The sequence below is a fragment of the Oncorhynchus kisutch genome, linkage group LG14 (assembly GCF_002021735.2).
Source record: "Oncorhynchus kisutch isolate 150728-3 linkage group LG14, Okis_V2, whole genome shotgun sequence".
NCBI lineage: Eukaryota > Metazoa > Chordata > Actinopteri > Salmoniformes > Salmonidae > Oncorhynchus > Oncorhynchus kisutch.
Window position 1 is genome coordinate 20,847,584 of NC_034187.2, and position 20,391 is coordinate 20,867,974.

At 43.7% G+C, this 20,391-nt stretch overlaps 1 protein-coding gene across 2 annotated transcripts in view; it reads right to left on the reverse strand.

The window, feature by feature from the left end:
- LOC109904194 (protein Daple) overlaps positions 1-20,391 on the reverse strand; it is a 106,738-nt gene that overhangs the window by 28,033 nt on the left and 58,314 nt on the right. For both annotated transcript variants that reach the window (XM_020501397.2, XM_020501395.2), the window contains 15 exons: positions 16,615-16,684; positions 13,587-13,645; positions 11,972-12,055; positions 9,764-9,904; positions 9,372-9,568; positions 9,073-9,154; positions 8,435-8,593; positions 7,519-7,665; positions 7,147-7,291; positions 6,596-6,777; positions 6,063-6,209; positions 5,640-5,915; positions 4,935-5,480; positions 4,564-4,803; positions 2,738-2,865 (listed from right to left, as the gene is read on the reverse strand). In XM_020501397.2, the coding sequence (XP_020356986.1) occupies positions 2,738-2,865; positions 4,564-4,803; positions 4,935-5,480; positions 5,640-5,915; positions 6,063-6,209; positions 6,596-6,777; positions 7,147-7,291; positions 7,519-7,665; positions 8,435-8,593; positions 9,073-9,154; positions 9,372-9,568; positions 9,764-9,904; positions 11,972-12,055; positions 13,587-13,645; positions 16,615-16,660 (2,579 nt within the window). In that variant the 5' untranslated portion in view covers positions 16,661-16,684. The remainder of the gene's footprint in view (positions 1-2,737; positions 2,866-4,563; positions 4,804-4,934; positions 5,481-5,639; positions 5,916-6,062; positions 6,210-6,595; positions 6,778-7,146; positions 7,292-7,518; positions 7,666-8,434; positions 8,594-9,072; positions 9,155-9,371; positions 9,569-9,763; positions 9,905-11,971; positions 12,056-13,586; positions 13,646-16,614; positions 16,685-20,391) is intronic.

Genomic DNA, 20,391 nt, shown 5'->3' on the forward strand with positions numbered 1-20,391 from the left:
CGGCTTGCAACCCTCCCCCTTTTTCCTCCAAACGTAACGATGGTCATTATGGCCAAGCAATTCTATTTTTGTTTCATCAGACCAGAGAACATTTCTCCAAAAGGTACGATTTTTGTCCCCATGTGCAATTGCAAACCGTAGTCAGGCTTTTTTTGGCGGTTTTGGAGCAGTGGCTTCTTCCCTGCTGAGAGGCCTTTCAGGTTATTTCGATATAGGACTCGTTTTACTGTGGATATATATACTTTTGTACCTGTTTGGTCGATGGTGGCCTGTTTCTGCAGCTCCTTGTTCTGAATCGCCAGCTCTTTGACCATCCCAGCCACCTCCTTTAACCTCTCCAGCTCCTTCTCCTTGGTGATGCCCTCCTTCTCTAATGAGGCAAGCTTTAGAGCACTCTCCTCCAGCACCTCTTCCTTCACTTCCAGCTGCTGCCATAAACGTTGCGCCTCCTTCTCCAGCTGCTTCCTCTCCTTAAAATCAATTCCGTTCAATTTAGTTGAATTACATTTGTATTATCCCAACAAGGAAGTTCATTGTGCAGCCAGGAGGGCGTAATACTACACAACTACAGTATACATGTAGCATACAAACACAGACGTACCTTCTCTGACTGGCCCAGCTCCTGTTCCAGCCCCCTCTTCTCCTTCTCCACCACCTCCAGGCGTTTCCCCGCCAGGCGCACCTCTTCCAGCTCCCGTCTCAGAACCCCGGTCTCAGTCTCCGCCTGCCTCAGCTCCCTCACCAGCCCCTGGATCTTAGTGGAACTGTTCTCCAGGCTCTGCTGTAACCTCTGGTTTTCCTGGCCCAGGCTGCCGATGCTCAGCTCCAGCCGCTCCGCCCTATTCCTCTGGGACCGCAGCTCCTCCACAGAGCGGGTCAGATCCTCCCTCTCCCTCTCCAGCTCCCTGTTCTCCTGCTGGAGCTGGGCCAGGCGAACGGCAGCTGGCCGGAGGGACTCCACGGTACGGCGGAGCTCCAGGTTCTCCTCGTACAAGAGGCTTTGGTCATTCTCCAGTGTGGCCAGGCGCAGGCTCACGTTCTGGGTTGTATCCACCTGCTTCTTCAGCCTCCGGTTGTCCTGCTCCAGGCTGGTGTTGTCTCTCTCCAGGGCCTCAGCCCGGTCACATGTGATCTTCAGGGAGGCCACCTACGTTTACATTTACAGTAGTCAGGCTTTTTTTGGCGGTTTTGGAGCAGTGGCTTCTTCCCTGCTGAGAGGCCTTTCAGGTTATTTCGATATAGGACTCGTTTTACTGTGGATATATATACTTTTGTACCTGTTTCCTCCAGCATCTTCACAAGGTCCTTTGCTGTTGTTCTGGGATTGAGTTGCACTTTTTGCACCAAAGTAGGTTCATCTCTAGGAGACAGAACACCTCTCCTTCCTGAGCGGGATGACGGCTGCGTGGTCCCATGGTGTTTATTCTTGCGTACTATTGTTTGTACAGATGAACGTGGTACCTTCAGGCATTTGGAAATTGCTCCCAAGGATGAACCAGACTTGTGGAGGTCTACAATTGTTCTTCTGAGGTCTTCGCTGATTTCTTTTGATTTTCCCATGATGTCAAGCAAAGAGGCACTGAGTTTGAAGGTAGGCCTTGAAATACATCCACAGGTACATCTCCAATTGACTCAAATGATGCCAATTAGCCTATCGGAAGCTTCTAAAGCCATGACATTTTTTTCTGGAATTTCCCAAGCTGTTTAAAGGCCCAGTAAACTTAGTGTATGTAAACTTCTGAGCCACTGGAATTGTGATACAGTGAATAAGTGAAATAATCTGTCTGTAAACAATTGTTGAAAAAATGACTTGTGTCATGCACAAAGTAAATGTCCTAACCGCCTTGCCAAAACTATAGTTTGTTAACAAGAAATGTGTGGAGTGGTTGAAAAACGAGTTTTAATGACTCCAACCTAAGTGTATGTAAACTTCCGACTTCAACTGTACATGTGATATGACTAATTTATTTTATACCATCTATTGCACCTTGCCTATGATGCTCGGCCATCGCTCATCCATATACTTACATGTACATATTCTCATTCGCCCCTTTAGATTTGTGTGTAGTTGTTAGGTTATTACTGCATTGTTGGAACTAGAAGCACAAGCATTGCTACACTCACATTAACATCTGCTAACCATGTGTATGTGACAAATAAAATTATATTTGAATACAACTTGGCTGCTATGAAAGTTAACTGTGTTTACGCGTGATCAGGGGTGTATTCTTTCTGCAGATTCTGTTGAAAAACGTTTCTTAACACGGAAGCAAATGGAACAAAACGGGAATAAACATACCTGAATTTGTCTAATAGAAACTCTTGTTTGCAACTGTTGGACTAATAATTACACTCTATATAGACTAGATGCAGGCATGAGTGCGCATGGCGGTATTGAATATCACCGTGTGTCCCATGTGTCCCTGTCTGTCACCTCAAATTTGTTTCTCGATCTGTGTGCACCTACGTTGTAAACTTTCATTCATAGGCTAGGTTGTAGCAACCTCATGATGGGCATAGGGAAAATTTGAGCATCATGAACCTCTCTGTTACGTAGAACTGGTTGAATGGAATATGAATGACAGTGATCCAATATGTTGTAATAGAAATAAGACTATGCTCATGAAAAAAAAATCTTCGTCTTCCCTCATCTTAAACGACACTGACCGCCACTGTGGTAGATATATTGTAGAAAATCTGGTAGTGTGATGCATGCTGGTAGTGTAAAGCTACTTACTTCTCTTCACAGCTGTTCTCCCCCTGCAGTAGTTTCTCTCTGTTGAGGCCAATCTTCTCCAGCTCGTGGCTCAGTATCTCCAATTCGTTCCACTGCTGCTGCACCTTCAGCTTCTCATTCACCAGGTCCTGGACAGGACACACAATAAAACCCTGACTCTATTGACCTGTCTACCAAACAGTCAGACACACTGAGAAATCTGACTGGCTATAGGTACTTAGCAACTCTGCCCAGTGTCGGCAGTTATCTTGTCGTTGTTCATATAGAAGAGTTTGACCTCAGATTTGCTTAGGTTAATACTCCAGGCCACAATGTGGCACTAGCTTGTTTGGCTTACGCCTGCTACAGCTGATGTTAAGTTAACTATCAACCTACGCTAATTTTGTTGCTAGCCAGCTAGAATTTGTAGTAAGCCCTTGTTGATACAAACCAGATGGCCACAACTAGAGTAGCTAGCAAAATTATAATTAAATCACAATGATTGTTTTTTGACTGAAGTAGCTGCCTGTTAGCTGCCGAGAGTCGGTGGAATAGCTAGCCAGCGATGTTGTGCTAAATGGCAATGCTAACATTAGCTAGAAAGCAGACTGACACTGGCAGTATGGGGAATAGTGAATTAAATGATTTCTTCATCATCTTGCTAACAGTAGATAGCTAGCTTGGTAGAGCATTTAGTGTTGTGTGCATTGTGCTGCACCGAACACTCCATTCATTTCATATGAAGTGTGTGTGACTGCTTAGCTCAGTTAGCAAGCTAACTAATGAGCAGGTGCTTATTATCAAACTGAACCTTACAAAAAAATACTTCAAGCACAAAACTTCAAGCATAAAAGATGTAAAGACTCTCTCTAGATAAAACATTTTATTATGCAGCTTTATTGTTGTAGTTACAATTCTGATGAAAAGGTGGTGGAGTACACCTGGGCTTTACTGCAGCTTCAAAACTGCTATCTTTTTTTTGTTAGGCTTCCCTAGGTGTGTCCTAATTTTGTGCTCTCTGATTGGCTCAAAGTCAAGTTCTCGGCCACTGACGAGCATTGTGATTCTACAAGTAGAAACGGCAGGTTTTCACTGTCATTATAGGGTATTGTGTGTAGATTGATGAGTATTATTATTTATATTTTTTACACATTTTAGAATAAGGCTGTAACATAACAAAATGTGGAAAAAGGGAAGGGGTCTGAATGCACTGTATATGCCTCAGCCTACTAATTATAAAAATGTAAAATAGGCCCTTTTATATAAAAAGTAAATATACCCTAGACTATAATTGTGACTTAGTAGGCCGCATGTCCTTCACCCAGCTTCATGGTTTGAACAATATGCATAATTCCAGTCCAATATAATACAATAAAGTACGGTAATAAAGTCCCACAAAAAGATTAGCCTACTGGAGCTAGTTTAATTTATTTACCCAAGAGAGCATAGCTATGTCTATGGGCGTTTATGTTTTCTGTCGTGCGTAATGTGCCGTAAACTATACACTGAGTGAACAAAACATTAAGAACACCTGCTCTTTCCATGACAAACTGACCAGGTGAATCCAGGTCAAAGCTATGATCCCTTACTGATGTAACTTATTAAATCCGCTTGGGCTCATAAAATGTCCTTAATGTATGGCACATCAGGCTCAGGTAGTATATTTATATGCTTTAGAATGACATTTCTTGTTAGGGTGGTAAATACCGGAATACACAGGGAAAAAAGGGATTTATTCTTGGGATGTAACATTTGTAAAATACATTTGAAAATATTCAACCCTAGTATGGTACACCTAGCACTTCAACCTATTGTACATTATCCTCCAACCTCTTCCCCATACATGCCTCTCGGAGTGTGGCCAGGGTTCTCTTGTCGATGGTGGCCTGTTTCTGCAGCTCCTTGTTCTGAATCGCCAGCTCTTTGACCATCCCAGCCACCTCCTTTAACCTCTCCAGCTCCTTCTCCTTGGTGATGCCCTCCTTCTCTAATGAGGCAAGCTTTAGAGCACTCTCCTCCAGCACCTCTTCCTTCACTTCCAGCTGCTGCCATAAACGTTGCGCCTCCTTCTCCAGCTGCTTCCTCTCCTTAAAATCAATTCCGTTCAATTTAGTTGAATTACATTTGTATTATCCCAACAAGGAAGTTCATTGTGCAGCCAGGAGGGCGTAATACTACACAACTACAGTATACATGTAGCATACAAACACAGACGTACCTTCTCTGACTGGCCCAGCTCCTGTTCCAGCCCCCTCTTCTCCTTCTCCACCACCTCCAGGCGTTTCCCCGCCAGGCGCACCTCTTCCAGCTCCCGTCTCAGAACCCCGGTCTCAGTCTCCGCCTGCCTCAGCTCCCTCACCAGCCCCTGGATCTTAGTGGAACTGTTCTCCAGGCTCTGCTGTAACCTCTGGTTTTCCTGGCCCAGGCTGCCGATGCTCAGCTCCAGCCGCTCCGCCCTATTCCTCTGGGACCGCAGCTCCTCCACAGAGCGGGTCAGATCCTCCCTCTCCCTCTCCAGCTCCCTGTTCTCCTGCTGGAGCTGGGCCAGGCGAACGGCAGCTGGCCGGAGGGACTCCACGGTACGGCGGAGCTCCAGGTTCTCCTCGTACAAGAGGCTTTGGTCATTCTCCAGTGTGGCCAGGCGCAGGCTCACGTTCTGGGTTGTATCCACCTGCTTCTTCAGCCTCCGGTTGTCCTGCTCCAGGCTGGTGTTGTCTCTCTCCAGGGCCTCAGCCCGGTCACATGTGATCTTCAGGGAGGCCACCTACGTTTACATTTACAGTTCAGGCATTGCAACGATCGTAATATGTAGTCGTTTTAATTACCTAAGTTGAATGCACTGATTGCAACTCACAATTACTGCAAGTAAAACATAAAAAAATAGCTGCAAATATTGGCGAAACAAGTGCAAGACCTCCCTCACCTCCCTCTGCAGCTGCTCCTTGCTCCTTTCCAGATGTGTTGTCTCCCTCTCCAGCTCCTCCCCCCTCTCCCTCAGTGTCTCCAGCTCCTTGGTGGCCTGCTTGCCCTGGGCTTCTAGCCGGGCCAGCTTGGTTCCGGTGTTGCTGATGGTCTGGTGGAGGACGCGGTTCTCTGTCTCCACCTCCCTGAATCGGGCCTCGCTGTCAACTTGGGCGTGCTGATGCAGGGAACTCACCGCCTGACTCAGGTGCTCCTTCTCCTGCTCCAGCTCTGAGATCTGGGGAACACAATAAAAGACAGTCAGGTGGCAAAATGAGGACATAAGAGGGACCACTGAGGACAACATGCCACAGACAGTTAGGACCCGGAATTTTTCCTCCGGGCCATGAAATGGTGCATTTAGCATGTGTAAAGGTAGAAGTACACTTTGCGCCTGTCTGTTCTTGTCTGCCTGTAGTCTCTCCAGAGTCTTCTCCAGTTTCTGCTCGTCTTTGAGCAGGTCTTCTTCCAGACCCTCCATGTCCTGGGTGGTCTGCTTCTCCTGGTCCAGCAGGGTCTGCATACGCTCCAGCTATAGAAGACACAAAATGGATGACAATCATGATAGAAACCACAGACAAAATAGATTCAATTCATCAATCAACATCAAAGACGTCATAAATATGAAAGCTCAATATGTCAGAAGTATGTGTGAGAGATATGTACATTCAAAACGTCCCAACCAGTGCTGGGACAATGACATATACTATGAATAGAGAAAGATAGCACTCAGTATATGCTGCTCTGCTCCCACCCTCATTCAGTTAACTGCACCACAATACATACTGCAATGCATTCTGCTGACTCTCTATATAGGGCATGTGGGACTAGCATAGTATGCCACAACACAGACTGCCATTCTATAAAGCATGTGGGACCAGCATAAAGTAGCATCTGTCAAATCAGTGTGTACAGTACCTTTTTGCTAAGGCCCTGGTTCTCTCTCTCCAACTCCATGGTGTTTAGCTGGTCCTTCTCCAGACTTAGTGAAGCCTCTCTGAGCTCCTGGATGGTGCTCTGCAGACCCTGGTTCACCTTCTCCAGCTTCAGCAGACGGCTCGACGCAGACTCGTTCAGCTCAAACACAAACGACTTGTGCACTGCACGGGAGGGAAGAGAGGGGTGCTTGTTCAGTTCTGTTTGTGAATACCTTTTCTCCTATTTAAAAAAAACTGTCTGGCATCTTATATTTGGAGATGTTCTGTGCATGTGATCATGGTATACAGTTTGTTGACAGAAGAGTGACCAATGCTTTGTGATTAATGTAAAACTGAGGCAGATGCAGAGTAATTTTATCACCAAAATATATTTAGTCACTTTATCACCAAAATATATGAAGTCATTTTATCACCAAAATATATGAATATATGGTCTGTCTTTTCAGCCCTTTTTCATCCAAAAATGCCATCAACAGCTAACGGAAGAGGATTAATATGGGCTCTCTGCAGTGTGTGTGTGTGTCCCCTTACTGTCGTTGTCGTCGTTGTTCTTGGCCAGCTGCTCCAGTTCCCAGCCCAGGTGGGCAGACTCGTTCATGCTCTGTTTCTGAGAGATCTCCAGCAGCATGTTCTCCTCTATCAACCCCTCCAGGTGCTTCTTATCTGTGTCCCGGTCCTGAGAGGGACAGCAGAGTGGGCCAGACACACACATATCCTTTTCACACTATTGTGCCAACCCTGACCATATTGTGTTAGTGTTCAAATATTTTCTTGTCACATTTTCAATTCCAGAATAGGTCCAGCAATTACGGTGGATGTGTAACTCAGTATTGTCAAAAGGGCAAAGCCACACACAGACCGCGTGATCCAGTCAATGATAGACACCAGGTTAAATTTTCTTACCATCTCCACGTCGTGTAGTTTGGAGCGTAGCTGCAGGTTCTCCTTCTCCAGCTCATGTAGTTTGTCACAACGCCTCCTGGAGGCTCCCAGCTGCTCCTCCAGCAGGGTTTTGGTCTCCATCAGAGTGGCGTTATCTTCTCTCAGCTCCTGTAGACACATTTAATACAGACAGACACAGTGAGATGGAAACAGAGGGACATATACAGCGTGTTTTAGGAGATCGGCCTGAGTAATACGCTGTGCAGATTTGCTCATTTTGATCACATAATGAGTAGTTAATTGGGGATGCAAAGTGATTCGTAGATCAGTGATTCCACTGCAATGTAGCCGATCTCAAACAAGCACACAGTAAGATGGAGTGTGTGAAATATAATGAGTCAGAGGCTGAGATGGAGACAGAGGGACATAGTGATTCAGAGGCCTGCCACTGACAGCTGTGGAGACCCATGCCTGGACAAACCCATAAAACCCTGGGCCTGGTCATTCTGCTGATCAGGAGATGCCATTGTTCCCCTGTGAAAGAGACAGCAGGGGTTCTAGTCAATGTTGTAGTCATGTAGTGGAACTAATTTGACCCAGAGACATGAAAGACGTGCTGCTAAGGTTTATGCACCACCAATCTCCTCATCCTGTACTCAGTGTGTCTAATGTGTCTTGACAGATGAGATAGGCTAAACATGTGGATGTGTGTTGATAATGACAAAATAATATGTTGTCCCTTTCAAACAAAAGGTGCATGAACAGTGGAGCATGCTGAAGATATGATACTTTTATTATTAAACCCAACTCGTTTTGGCAAATTCCTTCACCAGGTTCTTTTCCTTAAATGGACAGTATTATTTGATTTCAGGTGTCATTAAATTGATGGTGAGTCACAACGTTTATTCAATGAGATTGAATGATCAGTGTGAATCACCTCGACTCGTGTCTTGTAGAAGTGGACGTCGTGTAGCCTCTCCTTGCAGCGGCTCAACTCTGTGTCCAGTCTGTCCACCTTGGCTGCCTTCTCCCTCAGAGCGTCCACTTCATCCCTGTACGCACGCACCGACCTCGCCTCTGCAAGTAACTGCATGTTCTGCACAAGTCACAAACACACACAATGGAGCTGGTCTCCGAATGGCACACACACAACACTATGGACTAGATGTGATCTGCAGCGAGGTTATGACAAAACTAGTTATGAAATCTTTCTATTTTAGAATTTGCTGGTCTCATGGGAATATCTTAAAATGGTACTGTCTTTCATAATGTGACATCAGAATATTCACAGGAGACATTTTTTGCTGAAGACAGAATAAATGTGACATGCTTTCTAGCATGTAATTTGTGGTCAAGATTTGAAATGTCTGGGAACCATTTTTCCTGACTGGAAAAAGAGGGTAACGTTGGGTCTCAGAGCATGTTTGTGAGCAAGAGAAACCGGGGGAGAGAGTAAGAGGGAAAGAAACAGGGAGAGCATGAGAAGGAGATAAACAGGCAAAGAGAGTGAGGAGAAGAAAGAGGGGGAGTGTGAGGGGGACACAGGGAAGCCAAAGTGAAAGAGGAAATCTGCACCTCCTGCTTGAGTTTCTGCATCTCTAGATCCAGCCTCTCCACCTCATGTTTGTTATCCATCAGCTGCTCAGTCTTCTCCTCCCTGGGAGAGACACAACATACATTAGGTTGGCAAATAAATTTGTTCAGACAAATCTACATTGTAATTAAAGAGGGCTTATAGTAAAACTTGAGCTAAAATCTTGGAAAATAATTTGTCTAAATAAAACAAATATGTTAAATGCCAAAATATCCCAAAATCTAGCCTCTAGCATCTAACTCTAGCCTGTCAAGGTAGAGATTTCCTTCTCCTGACTCACAGTTCCTGTCGCGAGCGTCTCAGTTTGGCTTTAGTGTCAGCCAGCTCCACAGCCAGATGCTGCCGGTCCTCTTTGGACAGCCGGCAGATAGGTCCTCCCAGGCCCAGGTCGGTCCTCTCAGGGTTGGGGTAACCCAGGTGGTTAGAGGGCTGCTGGGACTGGAGGTAGTCCCTCTCTTGGGTCAGCTCCACGATCGCCTGGAGGAGGGTGGAGAAGAACTCTGTCAGCCTATTGGCTGTGTGTAAAAAGAACACAAATCAAGTCTGAATGACATACATATATATATTCATTAGGTACATATAAATGTACAGCTGCATCATATACTTTTAAAGGTATTGTGAGTAATACAGTTGATTTTAAAAGTCGTAATTGGGTGCGTCTTCAATACCAACCTCTGCACATTCATCTCTTTCATCTATGAGTTTGCGGAGGTGCAGGGCCATGTTTCTGGACAGGGGGTCCAGCTCCTCAGTGGGCATATCTGGCAGCTCCAGCCACTGCAAGTCCAACACATTCTCCTGGTTTTGGGTCACCTGAAGGGGTAGACAGACAATATCACTACACAGCGCTCTCTTGTATTTCTTTGGCTGTGCAGTGTAACATAACAATATTGCCTAAATAAATATATTACTGTAGCCCTAGGAATGAGACTTGAATGTGTCAGTATATGAAGACGCGCATACATAAATGTGAGAAAAAGATTCACTATAAAAAAGTGGACTGACATGCATGAACATCTGTGTCTAAATGTCAATGGGACACTGTTGGAGAGTAGGCCTAGAATTAATACCTTTATGTGTCTTTACTTTACTAGATATATTTGACAGCGACCGTGCACATAAATCAATATTTCTGTAAATGTGCAAGATGCCTAATTTTAATCTGTATTTTCAAGCGTACAGTGGGGCAAAAAAGTTTTTAGTCAGCCACCAATTGTGCAAGTTCTCCCACTTAAAAAGATGAGAGAGGCCTGTAATTTTCATCATAGGTACACTTCAACTATGACAGTCATAATGAGAAAAAAAAATCCAGAAAATCACTGTAGGATTTTTTATGAATTTATTTGCAAATTATGGTGGTAAATAAGTATTTGGTCACGTACAAACAAGCAAGATTTCTGGCTCTCACAGACCTGTAACTTCTTCTTTAAGAGGCTCCTCTTGTCCTCCACTTGTTACCTGCATTAATGGCACCTGTTTGAACTTGTTATCAGTATAAAAGACACCTGTCCACAACCTCAAACAGTCACACTCGAAACTCCACTATGGCGAAGACCAAAGAGCTGTCAAAGGACACCAGAAACAAAATTGTAGACCTGCACCAGACTGGGAAGACTGAATCTGCAATAGGTAAGCAGCTTGGTTTGAAGAAATCAACTGTGGGAGCAATTATTAGGAAATGGAAGACATACAAAACCACTGATAATCTCCCTCAATCTGGGGCCCCACGCAAGATCTCACCCCGTGGGGTCAAAATTATCACAAGAACAGTGAGCAAAAATCCCAGAACCACACGGGGGGACCTAGTGAATGACCTGCAGAGAGCTGGGACCAAAGTAACAAAGCCTACCATCAGTAACACACTACGCCGCCAGGGACTCAAATCCTGCAGTGCCAGACATGTCCCCCTGCTTAACCCAGTACATGTCCATTCCTGTCTGAAGTTTGCTAGAGAGCATTTGGATGATCCAGAAGAAGATTGGGAGAATGTCATATGGTCAGATGAAACCAAAATATAACTTTTGGGTAAAAACTCAACTCGTCGTGTTTGGAGGACAAAGAATGCTGAGTTGCATCCAAAGAACACCATACCTACTGTGAAGCATTGGGGTGGAAACATCATGCTTTGGGGCTGTTTTTCTGCAAAGGGACCAGGACGACTGATCCGTGTAAAGGAAAGAATGAATGGGGCCATGTACCGTGAGATTTTGAGTGAAAACCTCCTTCCATCAGCAAGGGCATTGAAGATGAAACGTGGCTGGGTCTTTCAGCATGACAAACACACCGCCCGGGCAACGAAGGAGTGGCTTCGTAAGAAGCATTTCAAGGTCCTGGAGTGGCCTAGCCAGTCTCCAGATCTCAACCCCATAGAAAATCTTCGGAGGGAGTTGAAAGTCCATGTTGCCCAGCAACAGCCCCAAAACATCACTGCTCTAGAGGAGATCTGCATGGAGGAATGGGCCAAAATACCAGCAACAGTGTGTGAAAACCTTGTGAAGACTTACAGAAAACGTTTGACCTCTGTCATTGCCAACAAAGGGTATATAACAAAGTATTGAGATGAACTTTTGTTATTGACCAAATACTTATTTTCCAACATAATTTGCAAATAAATTCATATAAAATTCTACAATGTGATTTTCAGATTTTTTTTTCTCATTTTGTCTGTCATAGTTGAAGTGTACCTATGATGAAAATTACAGGCCTCTCATCTTTTTAAGTGGGAGAACTTGCACAATTGGTGGCTGACTAAATACTTTTTTGCCCCACTGTATCTGAAGATAATGTGAGAAAAATAATCACTATAAAAAAGGAATTGCTGATGCGCATGAACATGTGTGCCTGCTTTGACGTGAACACACCTACACCTGTACTACTCACCTCTTGAATGTGGGAGACGATGGCTGCCTGCCTCTCAATGTCGAGCAGTTTGATCTTCTCAATTATCTCTTCTTTCCTCTCACACTGCAGAGAGAAACAATGACAGACACTTCTATTAGATATCTATAGGTACTATAAACTATCAGAAACATATTCTGATTCAGACTTGGTTATCCCATTCTCTACGGAACACAAAGACTGGCTGTGTGAATGGTCATAATTACATATAAGCCAGATGAAAAGGTTTAAATCGTGTAGAAATACTGTATAGAGTAACGTGGAGAACCTGAGGCAGCACGTGTCTAATTGTCAGCTTAGGGCTTGTTGTTGGACTCAGGTCATTTTCATTCAACGGATAGAAAAAAAACTGGGTTAGTGCAATTACAAGATGCATAGATAACACATTGACCCTTCGATTGTGGTTTAAATCCCATCCATTTTATCACCAAAGCCCCATCTACTACCCACCACTGTGACCTGTATGCTGGCCCTCACTACATATCCGTCGCCATACCCACTGGCTCCAGGTCATCTATAAGTCTTTGCTAGGTAAAGCCCCGCCTTAGCTCACTGGTCACCATAGCAACATCCACCCGTAGCACGTGCTCCAGCAGGTATATTGCACTGGTCAACCCCAAAGCCAACACTTCCTTTGGCTGCCTTTCCTTCCAGTTCTCTGCTGACAATGACTGGAACGAATTGCAAAAATCTCTGAAGCTGGAGTCTTATATCAACCTCTTACTAACTTTAAGCATCAGCTGTCAGAGCAGCTTTCCGATCACTGTACTTGTACACAGCCAATCTGTAAATGGCACACCCGACTACCTCATCCCCATATTATTACTTACCCTCTTGCTCTTCTTCACCCCAGTATCTCTACGTGCACATCATCTGCACATCCCTCCAGTATTAATGCTAAATTGTAATTATTTGCGCCTGTAGGCCCTATTTATTGCCTACCTCCCTATGTTTGCACACACTGTACATCGATTTTATTACATCTATTTTTCTTTTCTTGTGTGTTATTGACTGTACATTTGTTTATGTGTAACTCTGTGTTTTTGTTTTTGTCACACTGCTTTATCTTGGCCAGTTCCCAGTTGTAAATGAGAACTTGTTCTCAATTGGCCAACCTGGTTAAATAAAGGCGATTTTTTTTTTTTACTTACATAATGTATTCCATCTATGCCTGACATTGACATTTTTTGATTGTATCATGATTAGAAAAAAATTACTGAGGACATTTCATCAACTATTCAAATTGAGCGAGAGGCCAGGGGATTGGGAGGGAAAGAAAACAATAGCCTCTGGTGCCGGCACGGGTCGGTGGTCCCTGTCCTGCACCATTTAACCATTTATATCTCAGAGCCTCTGCCATGCTCTATGGTTTTGGTGCTACATTGGACATGTCGATTTCAAAGAGAAATTCATCTCAAACATTTGAGTGCCATATTGAGCTTGCCCGAGGACTGTGCCAGGTGGGTGGGCTTTGCATTTTGTCAGACTATTGCATTGCACCAGACAAGCTCAATCAAGGACATCTAAAGTATTTGAAAGAATTGGAATACTATTTGAGTCCAGATCTGCCCGTCTCAATTAGTGTGTATTGTGTTACCTGCACAGCACAGCCTAGGATCAACAGCAGCAGTCTCTTCACCTCTTCCATGCTCTTGCCTGTTGAAGAGAAAGATTAAGACATACAGTGCCTTGCGAAAGTATTCGGCCCCCTTGAACTTTGCGACCTTTTGCCACATTTCAGGCTTCAAACATAAAGATATAAAACTGTATTTGTTTGTGAAGAATCAACAAGTGGGACACAATCATGAAGTGGAATGACATTTATTGGATATTTCAAACTTTTTTAACAAATCAAAAACTGAAAAATTGGGCGCATTTTCTTTTAGCAGATTGATTTTGAGCTCAGATTCGATTTTGGTTTAAATCCCACAGGTAGGCAGCAAATCCCAAATTACAGCTTTCTGGGTCTCTCCCATCCCCCAGTTCTTACACTAATGGGCTGAAGGATCTCTTCCATCCCTGTTGGTTTGGTTAGGAGCAATCAGTCAGTGGGTCAATCATTAAATCAGCCTCAGCTCAGGGTTATGTTTGGGTGTTTTTGTGGATGTAGCAAGCCTTTATGTTTGAAGTTTCAAGTTAAGTTCACAAGTACAGTGAAATTCCTTTAATGCAAGCTCCAACCCAACAAAGCAGTAATCAATATAGCAAAAAAAATACCAAGGTAGAACAAAAACACAGAGGATATAAAAAGAAGTACAGGAAAAAGTAAGACACTATACACAGGGTCAGTTCCAATACAATACTTACAATGTGCAGGGATACTGGAGTATAGGGGTAAGGGATCAGGATACATGATAAACAGAGTAGAAGGAGCTTAAATTATGATTGTATGCACGCATGTGTGTAGAGACAGAATAAATGTGGGTACATGTTATGTGTGTTGGCTTGTCAGTGTGTGTCAATGTGTACAGTCCTGTGAGTGTGCATAGAGATGGTGCAAAAATAAAATACAAGGGTCAATTCAACATAGTCCATGTAGCCATTCTGTTAGCTATTTAGCAGTATTATGACTCAGGGATAGAAGCTGTTCAGTAGCCTGTTGGTGTCAGACTTGATGAACCAGTACCGCTTCCTGTGCGGAAGCGCTATATATATATTTTTAAAGATACATATGATTTACAAAAGCCTTTACTGCTTCATTTTGTACAAGGTTTGTATGGGATCAGCTGTGTGTGTGTGTCCCCTTGCCTGGAGGGAACTCCTAAAAAGCTGGATCAGAACTCTGGGGGAAAGGGCAACAAGGTTACCATGGAGACCATGTCTGAGACCCAGCCCTGCCCTTATTCCATTGAGACCAACTAAAAAGACAAGCAAGGTATACACATAGGCAGGCAGTGGTGTCGCCCTGAGAGGAGCTTTTCACTGTTTCTACAATCTACACTGCACATGGGAACTACACTGAACACGGGAACTCATTGAAAAGCTAACTTCCAAAGGCCATTCCATACAAACATAACACAACACATCCATCCACAAACAATAATATGAACACATACCCTATTAAGCACTATTCAGATTAAGTTCACATACCAAGGCTGGCTTACAGCAAAAGCCTCCCAACAACCCCAACACTCCCATTCGTAGATCACTATTGTTCTTGACTGCTAAACACATTTTCATATAAGGGCCAATCAAAGGCCTAGATCTAGTTCAATTGGCACCCGGTAGGAAAATAAAATCTGCCAAATCTGTCCTGATAAAAAAAATGAGTTATTTTTGTGTTTGACAAACAGTTGCAGGAAACATGCAAAACAAGCATGTGCGTGGCAGGGTAGCAGCAGGGTAGCAGTAGGGTAGCAGCCCAACCCATGGAAGGCCTAGCCACTGGGAGGAGAAGGCACAACAGTTTGTCTGGCGGTGAAGCAAAAAAAACATGAGAATGAGCCAGTTTAAGATGGCATCATCCTGGAGATATTTTATCTCTTGCCAGCACAGTCACAAATGCCATGGAAATAACTTGTCTGGTGATCCTTTTATTAATTTATGCATAGACTACAGCACTGTACTGCATAAATTATACTGAACATAAATATAAATGCAACATGTAAAGTGTTGGTCCCATGTTTCACGAGTTGAAATAGAAGATCCCAGATTTTTTCCATACGCACAAAAAGCTTATTTAGCTCAAATTTTGGGCACAAGTTGTTTACATCCCTGTAAGTGAACATTTCTCCTTTGTCAAGTTGAGTGAGCGTGCAATTGGCATACTGACTGCAGGAATGTCCACCAGAGCTGTTGCCAGATAATTTAATGTTAATTTCTCTATCATGAGCCACCTCCAATGTCATTTTAGAGAATTTGTGAGTACATCCAACCGGCCTCACAACCGCAGACAATCTGTAACCACGCCCACCCCGGACCTCCACATCCGGATTCTTCATCTGTAGGATCGCCTGAGACCAGTCATCCTGACAGCTGATGAAACTAAGGAGTATTTCTCTCTGTAATAATGCTCCTTTGTGGGGAAAAACTAATTCTGATTGGCTGGGCCTGGCTCCCCAGTGGGTGGAACTGGCTCCAAAGTGAGTGGGCCTATGCCTTCCCTTAAGTATACAGTATGCAGTGCCTATGTCTTGAGGACAGCGGGCCTCTGTATCTTCCCTCTCCTCACCCACTATATCAGGTCTGACCCTCTCCATAGCCCCAAACATACAGCTAGCCATATCAGGTGTGACCCTGAGAGGTTGTCGACACCAGGCCGGAGGCCCCACACACTCAGCACTCTCCATGGTTTGATTAGCCTCCTACATGCAGACAGACAGGCTGCAGGGTTCCAATGGGCCTTTTCCTGTCTTTCCCACTTCCTGACTGACCCCAGAAAAGGGCCACAACATGTGCATCCTTCCCACCCAACAGAGAACATGCCCTCATACAGTACAGTAGATGAACTGGCCTGTGATGACAAGGGGATATGTAAGGTAGGTTTTTAACAACTTGTTAGTATGTAGGGGACAATGTAAGCACATGTTGTGAATCTTGCACTAGCTAGCTAGCCAACTGGATTGAGGTGTAGCTACCTGAGACTAGTTGTGCGTTTGGGAAAAAGAGACTGAGCACCACAGTACCTGAGAGGGGGTCCTTAGCCATGGTCAGCACATTAGGCAGGGTCATCAGGATGAGCTGCTGGAGACTGTCCTGAAATCACAGAGGAGAACATAAGAGGTTAACTAACAGAAGTACCAGAGGAATGAAACAATAGCAGCAGACGTCCTGTGTGCCAGCCTACTTGCCACCATGCACCAAAGCCCCAGACTCCAGCCAGAACAGAACAGGAAACTTCCACTGGCGTGAATATGGAGGACGAGGTCACTTACAAACCTCGGGAAACATGCAATAACAGACAATCTTGATGGAAATTAGCCCGTTTTCAGCTGGTGGAGAACGCTTGGAGATGAGGGGAGTTCACACAGCAATCAATGCAGTGCCCAGCTGTAACCCTCTCCTCGTGACAAAAGATTGTTATTGTAGCCTAGTGTTCAGCCAAACACATTCACAGAGACCTTTTGGTAAGTTGACTGAGAACACATTCTCATTTATAGCAATGACCTAGGGAATAGTTACAGGGGAGAGGAGAGGAGATGAATGAGCTGGGGATGATTAGGTGGCCATGATGGTATGAAGGCCAGATTGGGAATTTAGCCAGGACACCGGGGTTAACATTCCCTCTTACGATAAGTGCCATGGGATCTTTACGAGACGTGTTTCTACCATCATGTGCATTAGTAGCACAATTTCTAACTTATTTGCATTCGTTGTTACTTACACTTATATGTTGACTTCTCCTTTGATGTTGTTTTTAAGTTTTCGCAGACTTTTCTTAGCGGATGTACAATTGTCGCAAATTTAATTTGGGGAAATTTCAGGCCCCGGAGTGAACATGATTATACACTGGCAAAGCTGACTAACAACGAGGGCTGAGGGTGAGAACTGACACCAAATCAGCAGTACCTAGTCACAGAAGTTGGCCTATGACATCACTCCTTTTCTTTCCCTCCTTTCCCCTCCAGACTCTGGAAGAATTAGATCTGAAAGGCCTTGGGTAGAATCAAAGGTGCTGCCCCCCCCCTTCAAAAGAAGAGAGGGGCCTCCTGTATAGAGGGGCTGGGTGGTGTTGTGATGACCACACTCCCTCCCTCCCTGCTATTCCAGCAGACCCTTGGCAGAGGACCTGGCCTAGCTACAGCTCTATTGTTAGGTGAAACCTGTTGAACATTCCATTTGTTACCCTTGTCATCATGAGAAGCCTCTAAAACAAAAACCTTCTCCATTTCAAATGCTCTGGACTAAAAACCAGGACCTAGAAACCAAGCGCAGAACAAAGCGGTCTAACTAGAGGTAGACGATTATGATTTTCGACGCCGATACCGATTATTGGAGGACCAAAAAAAGACGAGATATATATATATATATATATATATATGTGTGTAATAATTACAATTACAACAATAATGAATGAACTATGAACACTTATTTTAACGTAATATAATACATCAATAAAATCGATTTATTCTGAAATAAATAATGAAACATGTTCAATTTGGTTTAAATAATGCAAAAACACAGTGTTGGAGAAGAAAGTAAAAGTGCAATATGTGCCATGTAAAAAACCTAACGTTTAAGTTCCTTTCTCAGAACATGAGAACATATGAAAGCTGGGGGTTCCTTTTAACATGAGTCTTCAATATTCCCAGTTAAGAAGTTTTAGGTTGTAGTTATTATAGGACCATTTCTCTCTATACCATTTGTATTTCATAGACCTTTGACGATTGGATGTTTTTATAGGCATTACAGTATTGCCAGTCTAATCTTGGGAGTTGATAGGCTTGAAGTCATAAACAGCACTGTGGTGGTCAAGCATTGCGAAGAGCTGCTGGCAAACGCAGGAAAGTGCTGTTTGAATGAATGCTTACGAGCCTGCTGCTGCCTACCACCTCTCAGTCAGACTGCTCTATCAAATATCAAATCGTAGACTTAATTATAATATAATAAAAACACACAGAAATACGAGCCTTAGGTCATTAATATGGTTAAATCCAGAAACGTTCATTTAGAAAACAAAATGTTTATTCTTTCAGTGAAATACGGAAGTGTTCCGTATTTTATCGAACGGGTGGCATCCCTAAGTCTAAATATTGCTGTTACATTGCACAACCTTCAATGTTACGTCATAATTATGTAAAATTCTGGCAAATTAATTATGGTCTTTGTTAGGAAGAAATGGTCTTCACACAGTTCGCAACGAGCCAGGTGACACAAACTGCTGCAAGTGACACAATTTCAGGCACCGCATTGATTATATGCAACGCAGGACAAGCTAGTTAAACTGGTAATATCATCAACCATGTGTACTGTAGTTAATTAGTGATTATGTTTAGATAGTTTTTTATAAGATAAGTTTAATGCTAGCTAGCAACTTACCATGGCTCCTTGCTGCCTGCACTCGCGTAACAGGTGGTCAACCTGCCACGCAGTCTCCTCGTGGATTGCAATATAATCAGCATCCAAAAATGCAGATTAACGATTGTTATGAAAACTTGAAATCAGCCATTCGGATTAATCAGTCGACCTCTAGGTCTAACTGTATGCTAGAGTTCTCATTTTACACTAATAGCACCTTAGAGATGTCATGAGAATAAAAAGACAGGTGTGACTTTCCTTAGCTAAGGTTACATGGTTGTTGTGAAAATCTAAGGCCGGGGTGCATATTTGGAGATTTACCAATAACTTTTTCAATAGTTAAGGCTTACAACATTACATCTTAATAGTAAGTATACATAACAGCCAAATCAACTGAGTGAGCCTGTTACGAACAGACACTTGGGTTGAGGGGGGTGGTCACAGTAAATAAACATGGTACATCTGGACTGGATCCTCTGATTCAGAGGGGTTGGGTTAAATGCGGAAGACATTTCAGTTGAAGGAATTCAGTTGTACAATTGACTAGGTATCCCCCTTTCCTATGGCCATAAAACATAACGACTAACTGTGTCTGACTAGAGGACCTCATACGTCTGTTACACCTCATCAATACTCCAACATGGCTTATGGCTTATAAAACACCTTTTAATAGAATGGTACTTTAATTGAATGGTACTTAACTAAATCATTTTAGGGAAGCAACAACAATGTCCAATTACCAGCTCTTTGTCATGTGGATAGCACTGGGGATTTGTGGAGGTGTTAAAGGGTGTTACAGGCTTCATGTTTCAGTGGACAGGTGATCGTAGAGAGGAACATGAGGGGGAATGACAGCTCTGATACAGGCTGCTTATCAGTTTACCCTCTGGAGGACAGGCCAGTGAGGACTAGCCAACACCGGAAGTAGTTGCAGGTGTTGGCTATGATGCATATCTAAATATACGGAACAAAAATATAAAACGCAAATAAAATAAAGATAAAATACCCCTGAAAATGTCCATAAAAAAAGCTTATTTCTCTCAAATTGTGTTTACATCCCTGTTAGTGAGCATTTCTCCTTTGCCAAGATAATCCATCCACCTGACAGATGTGGCATAACGAAGTTCAACAGCATCATTACACAGGTGCACCTTGTGCCGGGGACAATAAAAAGCCTACACTAAAATGTGCTGTTTTGTCACACAACCCAATGCCACAAAAATATAAAGTTGAGGGAGAGTGCAACTGGCATGCTGACTGCAGGAATGTCCACTAGAGCTGTTGCCAGAGAATTTAATGTTCATTTCTCTACCATAAGCCGCTTCCTCCAACATCATTTAATAGAATTTGGCAGTACTTCCAACCAACCACGCCAGTCTAGGACCTCCACATCCAGCTTCTTCACCTGCTGAAGGGGGACGACGACTCATTCTGATTTGCTGGGC